This window comes from Carassius gibelio, chromosome B7 (assembly GCF_023724105.1).
Source record: "Carassius gibelio isolate Cgi1373 ecotype wild population from Czech Republic chromosome B7, carGib1.2-hapl.c, whole genome shotgun sequence".
NCBI classification, from domain to species: Eukaryota; Metazoa; Chordata; class Actinopteri; order Cypriniformes; family Cyprinidae; genus Carassius; species Carassius gibelio.
Genome location: NC_068402.1, coordinates 18,831,233 through 18,844,211, shown reverse-complemented (window position 1 = coordinate 18,844,211; position 12,979 = coordinate 18,831,233). Strand labels below are relative to the sequence as shown.

At 37.4% G+C, this 12,979-nt stretch overlaps 1 protein-coding gene across 1 annotated transcript; it reads left to right on the top strand.

The window, feature by feature from the left end:
• Positions 1 to 4,332: 4,332 nt before the first annotated feature.
• On the top strand, positions 4,333 to 6,631 carry LOC127961784 (hatching enzyme 1.2-like). The gene is made up of 9 exons (XM_052561039.1): positions 4,333 to 4,407; positions 4,529 to 4,559; positions 4,675 to 4,719; positions 4,861 to 5,013; positions 5,090 to 5,207; positions 5,314 to 5,492; positions 5,916 to 5,997; positions 6,156 to 6,277; positions 6,471 to 6,631. Exons 1-9 carry the CDS (start codon positions 4,339 to 4,341, stop codon positions 6,473 to 6,475), a joined length of 804 nt encoding a protein of 267 aa, XP_052416999.1. The 5' UTR covers positions 4,333 to 4,338; the 3' UTR covers positions 6,476 to 6,631.
• The last annotated feature ends 6,348 nt before the right edge of the window (positions 6,632 to 12,979 follow it).

The window sequence follows — 12,979 nt, the reverse complement described above, 5'->3', positions numbered from 1 at the left end:
CGATGGCCGGATCAACATTCTGTTCAACGTTATATAACCAATCCAGGGGTTTTTCTGCAGTGTACTTTTTTTTTGGCGGCTGTCAAAGCCTTATTTGATCGGTAGTGATGTAGAATAGAATGACTGCTGAGCCTGTCAGGGCGCGTACGAGAGAGAGCCCCGGCTGCGCTCGCACACTCACAGTCTTCAAACAACACGAGCGCTTCTTGCTCTCTCTCTCCCTTGTGCATATTAATCAAAATCATGAAACAGAATAGGAAAAGGGCGACAAAGTTTCATGCTCACAGTCTTCAAACTACACGAGCTCTGTCTTGCTCTCTCTCCCTCGTGCATATTAACCAAAATCATTAGACATGATAGAAGCAGGGCAGAACGCAATGACAGGCTGCTGGCTCCCACTGTTCATTTTTATTTGTTTTTGGTTTTTTTTGGAAAAGCACTCTCTGTATTAGCTTAAAGCCCTCAAGTTTACATTGGTTACTGTATTCTTTCAATTGCTCTAAACAAGTATTTTGGGTGAACTTTTTTTATTGAATGCTAGATATCAAGTTGTTGTTATTTTCATCTGAAAGAATAACTTTTTTTCAGTAAACTAGGCCCTATGTGTTCAGTAAGCTTGTTTCAGTAAGCTATATGTTTTCAAGGTTTTATTGAATGCTATCTCTATACAAGTGCAAAGTAATGCATTCTTAGTCAGTCTTTTATTTTGTAATTTTAAGAGCAATAAACATATATAGCAATGATAAGGAATTCATGTTTTTTTTCATTCAGATATGTAAATCAAAAAATCTAAATCGAATCGGTCTGAAAAAAATTAATCGTTACATTAATCGATGCATCGAAAAAATAATCGCTAGATTAATAGTTTAAAAAATAATAGTTTATCCCAGCCCTAGTAGAAAGCCACACTTTTTGACCCACGACGTAAATGGGAATCTTTGACCGATGGCAATCAGCCTTGTCCTTAGTGCGCTCCCTCACCCGGAGCAGAGTCTCGCGGGCTCTGGTCCAGGTGCGGTGGCACCTCTGGACAAACACATGAGCAGAGAGGACCGCGACTTCAGATTCCAGACTGGGAAAAACTGGTGGCTGGTAACCTAAGCTGCACTGAAATGGAGAAAGGCCCGTGGCTGACACTGGTAACGATTTGTTACCGTCATGCCATTAGAGGGCAGGAGGGTGGTAACAAAATCTAGTGCGATGTGGGACCAGGGTCTCGAAGGGACAAACAGCGGTTGAAGAAGCCCATCAGGAGGTCGGTTAGATGACTTACCACTGGCACAAACTGAGCAAGCCAAAACAAAATCGTGGACATCACGAGCCATAAGTGGCCACCAGAATCGTTGTTTAACTAACCCATTGGTTCAGCTTATCCCTGGATGACAAGCAACATTAGAGCAGTGACCCCACTGAATGACTTCGGACCTTAACTCCTCCGGCACAAATAAACAATTCAGTGGACAACCGGGCGGAGGTGTTACCCCTTCTAAGGCCGTCTTGACCTTCGACTCGACCTCCCATACGAGTGCTGAGACAGCTACTTTCTCAGGTAAAATACACTCGGGAGTCACCAGGCAGGCGGAGGGATCAAAAGACGTGATAAAGAATCGGGTTTGACATTTTTGGAACCTGGGCGGTACGATAGAGTAAAATCAAAATGACAGAAAAAAATTGCCCACCGAGCTTGCCCGGAATTGAGTCTTTTGGCAGTTCTAATATACTCTAAATTCTTATGATCGGTCCAAACAATGAAAGGTACCTCTGAACCTTCCAACCAGTGACGCCACTCCTCTAAAGCTAATTTGACAGCCAACAATTCTCTGTTACCAATGTCATAGTTGCGTTCAGCAGGAGATAAGCGATGGGAGAAAAATGCGCATGGATGCATCTTATCGTCCAATGCAGCACGTTGGGACAGCACTGCTCCTACCCCCACCTCTGATGTATTGACCTCCACCACGAACTGACGTGTGGGATCAGGGGCCACAAGGATGGGAGCCGACTTTTGAGGTTAGTCCGACCACCTGAACGGAGTACTGGGGGAGGTCAAGGCCGTCAGAGGTGAAGCTAGTTGGCTGAAATTGCGAATGAAACGCCGATAGAAATTGGCGAACCCCGGAAACCGCTGTAGGGCCTTACGGGAATCTGGAGATGGCCCATCTATCACAGCCTTAACCTTGTCAGGGTCCATACTTATTCCCTCGGATGAGACGATATACCCTAGGAAGGGAACAAACTGTGCATGGAATACGTCATTAACGAGTGCTTGGAAAACCCCTGGTGAGTTGGAGAGCCCGAACGGCATCACCAAGTATTCAAAGTGCCCTCTGGGGGTGTTAAAGGCGGTTTTCCATTCATCCCCCTTCCTGATGTGGACCAAATGATAAGCATTACGTAAATCCAGTATTGTGAATACGGATGCTCCCTGTAACCTCTCAAAAGCTGAAGACATTAGTGGCAAAGGATAGGTGTTCTTTATCGTAATTTTGTTCAGCTCTCAGTAGTCAATACAAGGTCGCAGAGAACCATCCTTCTTACCCACAAAAAAGAATCCCACCCCCGCTGGAGAAGAGGAAGGGCAGATGAACCTCGATGCCAAGGAATCAGAAATGTATTTCTCCATGGCCTCCCTCTCCGGAATAGAAAGAGAGTATAGTTTGCCTTTAGGCGGAGACTTACCTAGCACTAAATCTATCGCACAGTCGTAGGGACGATGCGGAGGAAGAGAAGCACCACGAGACTTAATGAACACCTCCTTCAGGTCCAGGTACTCTGTGGGCACGTTTGATAACACCATGTTCTCTTTCTGAAATACAGAAACAGGCACAACAGGACAAGCAGAAACCAGACAAGACTCATAACAACTTTCACTCCACAATGTGAGAGTGTTGGAACCCCAATCCACTTGTGGATTATGTTTGATTAACCAGGGGTGACCTAAAACAATGGGAGCTATGCAGGAGTCCATGAGGAAAAAGGATATGGTTTCACAGTGGTTACCTGATGTGGGCAGAGTGATGGGTTCCGTATAGTGGGTGACGTGTGGCAGTTCCTGGCCGTTGAGTGCGGTGACATGGATGGGCTGAGAAATAGGAAGGACAGGCTTGTTCAAGTGACGTGCAATGATAAAGTCAATGAAATTACCTTCGGCTCCAGAATCCAGAAGGGCGTGACAGTGGTGAGTGTGATTCTCCGACCGCAGTTTCACCGGAAGGAGAGTCGATGATGTAGTTGAGGACTTCCCGGCAGAGATCCCACCTGATAGTAGCCTCATCTTTACTACCGGGCTGGCTTTTTTCACCGGGCAGGAATAGATGGAGTGTTCCGAGCCACCGCAGTATAAACACAGTCCTTGGGACCTCTGCCACTCTCTCTCCCTCCGGGACAGCCGAGCTCTACCCACCTGCATGGGTTCGCGGTCATCGACGGGACCGACCGCGTTCTCTCGACTCGAGCGCCCCCTTTCTGGAGAGATGGGATGGTGTGTAGGACTGACTTGTCTACCGAGGCAGTTAATCCGAGCATCAACTCGAAGAGCCAGGTCGATTAATCCGTTGAGTGTGGGGGACATCTAGAGGAGGTAGATCTCCTTCTGAACACGGTCGGCCAGCACATGCAGGAATCGATCCCACTGCGCCGCCTCGTTCCACTGGCATGCGGCCGCCAGGGTGCAGAACTGGATTGAACAGTCCGTGACCGAAGATCTTCCCTGTCGCAGGTCTGAGAGCTGGTGGGCGGCTTCCCTGCTGGCTGCGGCTCGATCGAAGACCTGTTTCATCTCATCTGAGAGGGTGTGGAACGAGGCGCAACATGGATGTTGGTTCTCCCACACCGCCGTCCCCCATAAGGCAGCTTTGCCAGATAATAAAGTTAGTGTAAATGCATCCTTGGACTCCGCGATTGAGCCTTCACTGTTGCTATTCCTAGTCTATGAACTAGAACTAGTTTGACCAATTAGCAGTTAACCATGGGGTAATCATTCTGGTATTTTTGATTCAACCTAGACTAATTTAAGTTTTTATGTAACCAAAAACCCCAGAGCAGCATTATCTGAACACACAGTGGTTGAGGCGGACCAGAAGAGTGCTTAATACACTTGGGCACAATGGCAGTTGTTGCCTAATGGTTAGAGAGTCTGATTGTACCCCAGAGGCTGAGCAAGGCACTAAACCCCCAAAACTGCTCTCAATTGCTCTGCTTTTGAACTACGTGGTAATTTGGCAATTGATTCGTGAAAGCTGAGTTACAGCAAAGAAAAAGGAAGTTAAGACTCTCAGGGGTGTATATATAACCTCCAGCTCTGTTTCACCCAGAACAGTTTTTCAGAAGGCTCTCATCATGTACCTATTAGTGGTGGTCCTTTCTCTGCTGCTGAGCTCTGTTCCCGCTCAGAGTCGTCCTGTTGAGGTGAGAACAGATAAAATTGAAATGGAAAAATATATCATCAGCAGCAGCTTTTTTTCTGTTGGGAAAAGCTTTTCATTTTTATGAAGATTTTGACATACATGTGTTTAAAATCCATCAATAGGATTTAATTGAAAAGATCTCCGGGAAGATGGGTAAGATGATCAAGAGAAAAAAAAAAAGATAATAATTCTTTATTTTTAATTGTTATATTTTAGTGTTTTATTGTTAATTTACTTATTCATGTCTCTGGTAACATCACTGAGAAAGATGACATGCCAGTGTCAACTATAATTGAAACCAACAAACATGCAGGTAAGAGTATGCAAGATATGATAGTATATGTATCTTTTTTTTGTAGCAGTTGTTGGCAAAATCCTCTTCATCCTATTTATTCAATTAAATTATCAGTGTCAATAGACTGAATGATTTTGTGCATTATACTGAACCACACAGGACAGCGAGTGGATGGGCCCTTGATCACGTTTGGAGACATCGCCGTATCAACAGAGTTCAAGAATGCAGATCCGTGCACAGCTCGTGGATGCAAATGGGAGAGAAGCAGAAATGGATTAGTCTATGTGCCCTACGTGATCTCCAACCAGTACTGTAAGTGACGGTCACTAATTCTGATATTATCTCATCAGTGTCACATGATCTTTTTAATAGTTTACCCCTGCCACAGCTCCAGATGAACTACAAGTGATTAAACAAGGCTTGCAGTCCTTTGCGGATGTGTCCTGCATTCGATTCGTACCACATGAAGGGCAGAGGCACTTTCTCTACATAATGTCTGATTCTGGGTAAATCTTTTAATTTAGAACTCCTTTCTGTCCTAAAGTAGTTAATGTGCTTTCCCAAAACATAAATATACAACCTCATTGCTGATATGTTATGTGTGATTTACAGTTGCTATTCATATTTGGGGCGTCAAAAAGAAGTACAGGTTGTTTCCCTCGAGCGTGATGGGTGTGTCTATCACAGTACTGTTCAACACGAGCTCCTTCATGCTCTCGGGTTCCATCATGAACAGAACCGCAGCGACCGCGACAAACACATCAAAATCCTTTTAAAGAACATTGAACCTGGTATTTTTCTTTAGAAAAAACATGATAAAATAAAATGGTTACAATTTATTTTATACAATATATATCTACTAGCTCTCATCAGAGTGTTGGTATGATATTAGGAGACTGGTAGTGTTCGGGTTAGAATAAGTTAAAACTTACTTGCAAATTTACTGATAGTAGAATGTCTGTTGGGCCACCATCTCAATAAAGAGATCTGAGAGAAAGTTGACGTAGGAGCAACGTTAGTTATTGTCAACTGAATATTCAAAAGTGACCATCAACATCAAGTGTTACCAATAGAACAAAGAATAAGAAAATAAAAACGCATAGTTCATGGCATGTTACATCTAGTCAAAATAATTGCAGTCTAGATTAAAAGTCACTGTGTATTTATTTGCTTTACATATAAAGTGTTTAACACTTTTCTGCGCACTTTAACAGAAGAGGAGTATAATTTTGAGAAAACAGAAACCAATAATCTGGCAACCCCCTATGACTATGACTCTGTGATGCACTATACAAGGTAAGTGTTCCTACAGCTCAGTGAAAATTAAAATTTTCTTTGTATTTATTTTATTTATTCCATTTGTGTGTATGTGTGTGTGTGTGTGTGTGTGTGTGTGTTGGGGGGGGGGGGGGGGGGGTGCTGAAAACATAATTTTCAGTTGTGTGTGATTTTAGGGACGCTTTCTCTAAGAACAACGAGCCAACCATGATTCCCATTCCTGATAATAATGTTGTGATCGGGGAAGCTCAAAAAATGAGCCGCAATGACATCCTGCGCATTAACAGACTCTACTGCAGTACGTTAAGACTTTACTGCTATTTAAATTAAAACAGCATTTTGTGATTATTTGCTGAAAAACCCACCTTAGACCACCATGAATTTACACACAACAATTATTGTAACTCTTATCACAACAACGTCTTGTCTGTCTTTTCATGTTCAATGTTTATTACTGGTATTATTCATTATTTATTTATATTATTTCACAGGTTGAACTGCTGCCAGGCTGCAGGAAGGATTTGTTTGCTGATATTATTAATCTTTTCATCTTCGCATTCATCATTCACATATCTTTTTTTTTTTCACATCACAGTTTCAAATGATTTTTCGCTTTCTATCTTTTAAAAATTAAACAACTTTTTCAATCAGACACCTCTTAGTTACTATCAGAGGCTTGTGAAACACCAAGGGTCCTTTTATGTTTTTTTTTTTTTTCTTTTTTTACTTTTTCAACTTAAGTTAGGTTGCCATATTTGAAAATACAAAATGTTGCACATATAATATTGTATCAAATTGTGTACCGGCATAAAACATGAGTAATTTTTTAACATGATGTATTATATATGATGAAAATTAAGGATAACATTCATAACAAAGATAAAAAAGGAAAGTCTGCAACAACAGAATAAAGGTAGTCAACATAAAAAGTCTTTATTGAAAATAAATCTTGAAATCAGCCCTAAAATGGGTGTATTGGGTACACTGTAAAAAAATTATGCCTTTAAAGCTGCGGTAGGTAACTTTTGACGCTCTTTTTTTATTATTTTTTTAAATTTTTTATTTATTTATTTTTATTTAGATAAATGACTTACAAACATAAATTCCAGCAAATCAACATACAACTGTAATGTTTCACAAGACAAATATCACACCTTTAGACAAAATGACAAGACATAACAACAACAGCAAAAAAAAAAAAAAAAAAAAAACAAAAGTAAAAAAATAAAATAAAATAAATAAAAAAAGAAAAAGTAAACCGCATATTACCTCCTTTTTTCTAATTAGACATTCTATATATATATAAATTTTGTGAACACAAAGGGGACATTACAGTATCAAAAACTCCTCCATAAATTTTTACAAAATTCCGTTCTTTTTATTTTTAACTAACTTTAACGATTTCTTTAGCGATTCCATCTCGATTAAGAATAGACTACATTTAGGTATGCATTTTGCAAATTTTTGTTTATGGATGTAATATTTACCACGCAGGATATAAAAGTTCACCACATGTTCAAACATTTTGCTTCTATGTGTGAAAGAACATATAACATCTTTTAGAGATAATTTATAATTCACCTTTCTTGGGGCAAAAAGAAAAAAACTAAAGTCAGACCAAAATTTTAAAGACACATCTCAATTGTAAAACAAATGAGCCAAGTCTTCCTCGTGTACATTACAAAAAATACACTTGCTGTCAATGTCCATGAATTTTGATAACAAAGCTTTACATGGGTAGGTTTTGTGAAGTATTTTAAAGTGTACCCCTTTAACTTTATTTAGCATACAAAATTTGTTTGGATTTAACCATGTTTCTTTCCAACGAATATCATCAATTTGTGCATTCCAAAAAAATTTCCCTCTAGGAGATTTGGATTGAAAAATTAATCTGATATTTTTATTCTTACAGGAATGAGAAAATATTTTGATACCATCAATTATTAACTCAGGAAGTTTCCTTTCGTTACTTCCAAAAGTAAGGTGACTTTTCATCAGATGTTTTAACCCATTGGGAATAGCTTTAACAACTTGCTGAAACTCTTTAAATGGAATGGGGAAATTGTAAATAAACATAAAATCTTCATAAGACAAAACATTTCCATTTTCATCAAACAAATCCATGACAAAATATATATTTTTTTCAAACCATTTGCATAAAATAAAGATTTAGTCCTAGAGGTAATAAGACAATTGTTCCAGAGAAGCATTTTGTGTGGAGAAAAATTGTGATGGAAACCAATTTTCCAAGCTAATAACATTTGCTGGTGAAATTTGGATAGAATAATTGGTAATTTCCCAGGCAAATAGTTACATCTCAATATAAAAGATAAGCCTCCAAGCTTGTTAAAGATGGACTGGGGGATAAAGAACCATAATGAATTTTCATTTCTTTGACAGTTTCTTAACCAATTAAGTTTAAAGGTATTGTTAATATAAAAAAAATCTAACATCTCTAAGCCACCATCAACTCTTTTACCTGATATAATGTCCTTTTTTAACTTGCAAGGTTTATTTTTCCAAATAAAGTCGAGAAAGGTTTTATTAATTTCTTTGGAAGTTTTATCACTGACGTAAAGGGAGAGAGCTGGGTAAACAAATCTGGAAAGACCCTCAGCTTTGGAAAGCAAAACTCTCCCAAACAAGGTCAAATCCCTTTGTAACCAGTTGTTAAAGATTTTTTTAGTTTTATTAATTTTTGGCATAAAATTCAATTGTTCACGCGTGTGTTTATTTTTAGAAATATGAATGCCAAGGTATTTAACAGAGTCCTTTACTGGTATGCTTTCAACTAATAGATCTATAGAATCGTGTATAAATAGTATTTCACATTTCCTAAGGTTTAACATTAAACCAGAGGAACTGGAAAATTTGGAAATACATTCCAGGGCTGTTTTAACTTGCTTTTTATCTCTCAGAAATAAAGCAGTGTCATCTGCCAATTGAGAAATTTTGATTTCTTTATCAAATATTTTCAGTCCCAGAATGTTATGATTATTCAAAATGTAAATAGAAAGAAGTTCAGCCACTAATAAAAACAGAGAGGGAGAGATTGGACAGCCTTGTCGTATGCCACGATGAATCCCAAATCTTTTAGAGGTTCCCATATTAAGAATAATAGAGCTATTAATATCTTTATAAAACATTTTTATGACATCAATGAAATTATTGCCAAAACCAAAAATATTTTGGGCATCTTTATCTGGTTTCGGAATCAAAGAGATTAAACCTTGTTTCATAGTTGTGACCAAATCCTGTTTTTTAATACATTCATTAAACAATAAGAAAAGGGGATCTTCCAATACCTTCCAAAAGTGTTGGTAAAATTCAATTGAGAGGCCATCTGGACCCGGACTCCTACCTTTTTTTATATATTGGAGAGCTGACAGTAATTCCTCCTTCTTAAGGGCAGTATCACAACGTTTTTTGAAGTCATTACTAATTAATGGAATAAAATCTTGAATGTCATTAGTAAATGATTTACATAGGTCATAATTAAAGTTAGACTGATAAAGTTTTTCATAAAAGTTGCTGACAAAATCTGAAATTAGTTTGGGATCCTTGCATAAGCTGTTGTTAATAAATAATGCAGACAAAGACTTTCTCTTAAAATTCCTTTTTTCAAGGGCAAAGAAATAGGCGGTATTCCTCTCTCCCTTTTCTATCCACCTAGCTTTTGAATGCACAAAAGCTCCTCTGGCCTTGCTAATATACAATTTATCAAGTTTTAATTTTAAGGACTGGAGCTCACTTTCCTGTGTTTGAGAGAGTGTCTGAACTTTCCAAAGAATTTCAATTTTGTTTAATAGCTCAGTTTCTAAGCAATCTCTTTCTTTTTTCAATTCCTTACTTCTCCTAATAGCTAATTCTCTAGATTTAAATTTAAATAACTCCCATTTAGATGCATAATCTGATTCCTCTGAATTAAAGATATTGGTGGCTAACGTTTCAATATTTTTGGTAAAAATGTTATCTTCTAATATAGAGTTGTTAAGTTTCCAATAACCACGGAGGCAGCTGGGTTCATTAACAGTCTGTAAAGACAACTCAATCAGAAGGTGATCTGAAAATGGAGCATAATGATGGGAGATATCTTGAACATGTTGTAGCAGACTGAATAAAATAAGAAATAGGTCAATTCTCGATTTTAAGGACTTTGACGCATTGCTCCATGTATATTCAAATGAATTACTATTAAAGTAGCGCCACGAATCCACCAAAGATAGATCTTTGCATAAGGAATCAATAATATTAAAGCTTTGAGTGAGGTCTTACTTTCCTTGGAAACCTATCCATTAAATCATCAGGGACTTCATTAAAATCTCCTGCGATTATTAACTTAGCATTTGGGGTTGTTTTCAGCAATTGAGATAGAATAAGAGAAATGTCGGTGAAAAAGGTATTATTCATAGAGTATGAATTAAACCCATAAATATTACAGATAATAAAGATGGCATTATCTAATTTAACAGTTAGAATAACCCATCTGCCTTCAGGGGAAGACATAGAATTAACAATATCTCCTTTAAACTTCTTAATTAAAATAAGAACACCAGCTGAATTATTTGACCCATGACTAAAATAAACCAACTTTTGACGCTCTAGCGGTTAATAAACAGAACTGCTTGCGTCTTGCGGAAGAACATCGTAGCCGGAACTACTTCTCTCTGTTTATGTCTATGAAGAATCACAAAGGTACTGGGTTACTCCGCCGCGGTATCCCCGAAGCAATCTGAAATAGTCCGAATATAAACACTTATTATAGGTGCACCCTAGTGATTCAGGACAAGCTAAAAACACGGTTTGGAAAATGGATTCATGGTGTAATCGCTTATTATATACATTTTTCTACATTTTGAACACAAACAAAGTTACGGACCGCAGCTCTGATTGGTTATTTTTTACCGGGAACGATAGAGTTTCTGCAAATGGCAATAGGACCACTGGGAGGAGCCAGAGGTGCTTGATTATTTCACAGATTATCTGTCTCATATTCTACTGTCAGGACATAATGACAGGTTTAACAAATATGTAAAAAATATATTTTTACAAAAGTTACCTGTAATAACAGTAATATACTGGCAGCAGGGTTTCCAGTAAGGTAGCCTATTGTTAATTTACAGCTCTCAACCGTTAATTTACAACTCTTAATTCCACCATGGAAATTACCTCTGCTCCCACTGCTTCAAACAGTTTGAGTTTAAAAACTAGCATTCATACGTGCATATAGTACTGTGAACCTATTTCATTTGAGTTCACTGAAAGGAATATTTCTAAAACTGCAAACACAATGTGTAATAGTAACTAAAAACACCACTTTTACTCAAATCATTGCAGTTCATTGTAAGCTATAGCACACATGTACACTGTAAAAAATCCAATTAACAAAATGTTGGAAGGACAAAAATATTTAAGTTGAGCTCATTTTATTGCTTGGGCTTACTTGAGTGGACATCTTTTTTATCGACAAAAACATACAGCATATACAGTGTTTTTAGTGTGTATTTAGAAGTGTTTTATAAGTTGTGTGTCTGAAGAGAAGGCTATGTTAAATGTCAAGTTCACACGTCAGGTAAGTTAAGTGGAACTGAATTTGTAACTTACTTAGACTGAATTTATCAATACTTGTATATTAAAAAAGGGTGTAAACGTATTATTTAAAACTTATGTATTTATACACAAACATACAACATATATAAAAACATTCAATATGCGTAGTATGAATATGTGTCGACGGGCTGTTCGATTCCACAATTTTTGGAATCGATTACGATTCCAATTCCTCACTGTAGTTTTAGATTATTTTCCAATTATTGTGTTTTTAGAATTTCACCATGTTGACTGCAGAATAGATCGTATAATGTATAATTTCTAAAATATGAAGCTGAAAAAAAAAATGACAATACTTAAATTTAAATTTTGTCAGCTTTGCCCGTGATATTAGTCATAGCCCAGCTCAGCAGGGACATGCGTTTATCACATGAATTAAATAAAAAATGAAGTGTCGAAAACAAATGTGCACAGTTCAACTGAATGATGAATTTAAATTTGTATACTTTGCACAATATTAACAAACTGTACACTGAAACAAAATAGCCAGAACATTAATCTTTTAATCTGTCATTTATCTGTCAATCAGATGCGATCTCGGCCACTGTCGTTGATGACAGATTTTGTACAGTTGGATTGATCATATCATTAGAAACAACTGTGAACAATTGTTTATCATTTTAAACTATGATAACCGTGCTTTAGTTGTGTTTAACCTTTTGCAACACAAAGGCATCACACTGTGATTAAATTGAAAGAGAATGTGTTTAGTTTTGCAAAAGAGTGCATAAGATGTGTAAATAGAGCCTCAAAGTGTTTAAGGTTTAGCAGAAAGAGTGCTTTATTCAACAAATTGGTTTAAGCTAGTGAGAATTTGGAACAGAGATTGGGTTTTAGTGTTTTAGCAATTCAGAAAAACAGAAAATGCAATAACTACATTTGTAGTTGTGCATTTGTGTTTCTTAACAATATGCATGTTTGTGTTCTTTAGTAAGGAAGATAAAAATGGTGCAATGAAAAATGACGTAGGTCTAATTTATTGGCATATTAAACTCTACTTATGTGAAAAGACAAGTTTGATGCAAGAATTAAGAAAATAAAGTCTTTATTGTCATTTTATTGTGCAAAATACAATACATTTGGGGAACTCTATCACTGCACACACATATGCCGCCTTGTTACGACACAAATGCTTATTAAATAGATAATTAAACCTTACAATGACATCCCAATAAACAAAACATCTAAATTATATGGTGTAGGAATTTGTATTGACCCCCAGATGGCGGGGTAGAGCACTGTGTCAAAAAAACTCTCAGTAAGATCTTCTAGCCATCTGAAAGAAATAAAGTCAGTCTGGTTAGTAATGAGTGAAGCTTGTAAAGCTGTTTGTTGAGTTGTTTAAATCTTCAGTTTATTTAATCTAAGGCGGTGGCTGAAGTCAGTTGTA

What these genes read in the sequence shown, in the direction of transcription:
- LOC127961784 (XM_052561039.1), top strand. Translation starts at nt 4,339, where the DNA reads ATGTACCTATTAGTGGTGGTCCTTTCTCTGCTGCTGAGCTCTGTTCCC. An exon ending in CGTGATCTCCAACCAGTACT is followed by an intron (nt 5,014 to 5,089) that starts GTAAGTGACGGT and finishes CCCCTGCCACAG; the next exon opens with CTCCAGATGAACTACAAGTG. An exon ending in TCTGTGATGCACTATACAAG is followed by an intron (nt 5,998 to 6,155) that starts GTAAGTGTTCCT and finishes GTGTGATTTTAG; the next exon opens with GGACGCTTTCTCTAAGAACA.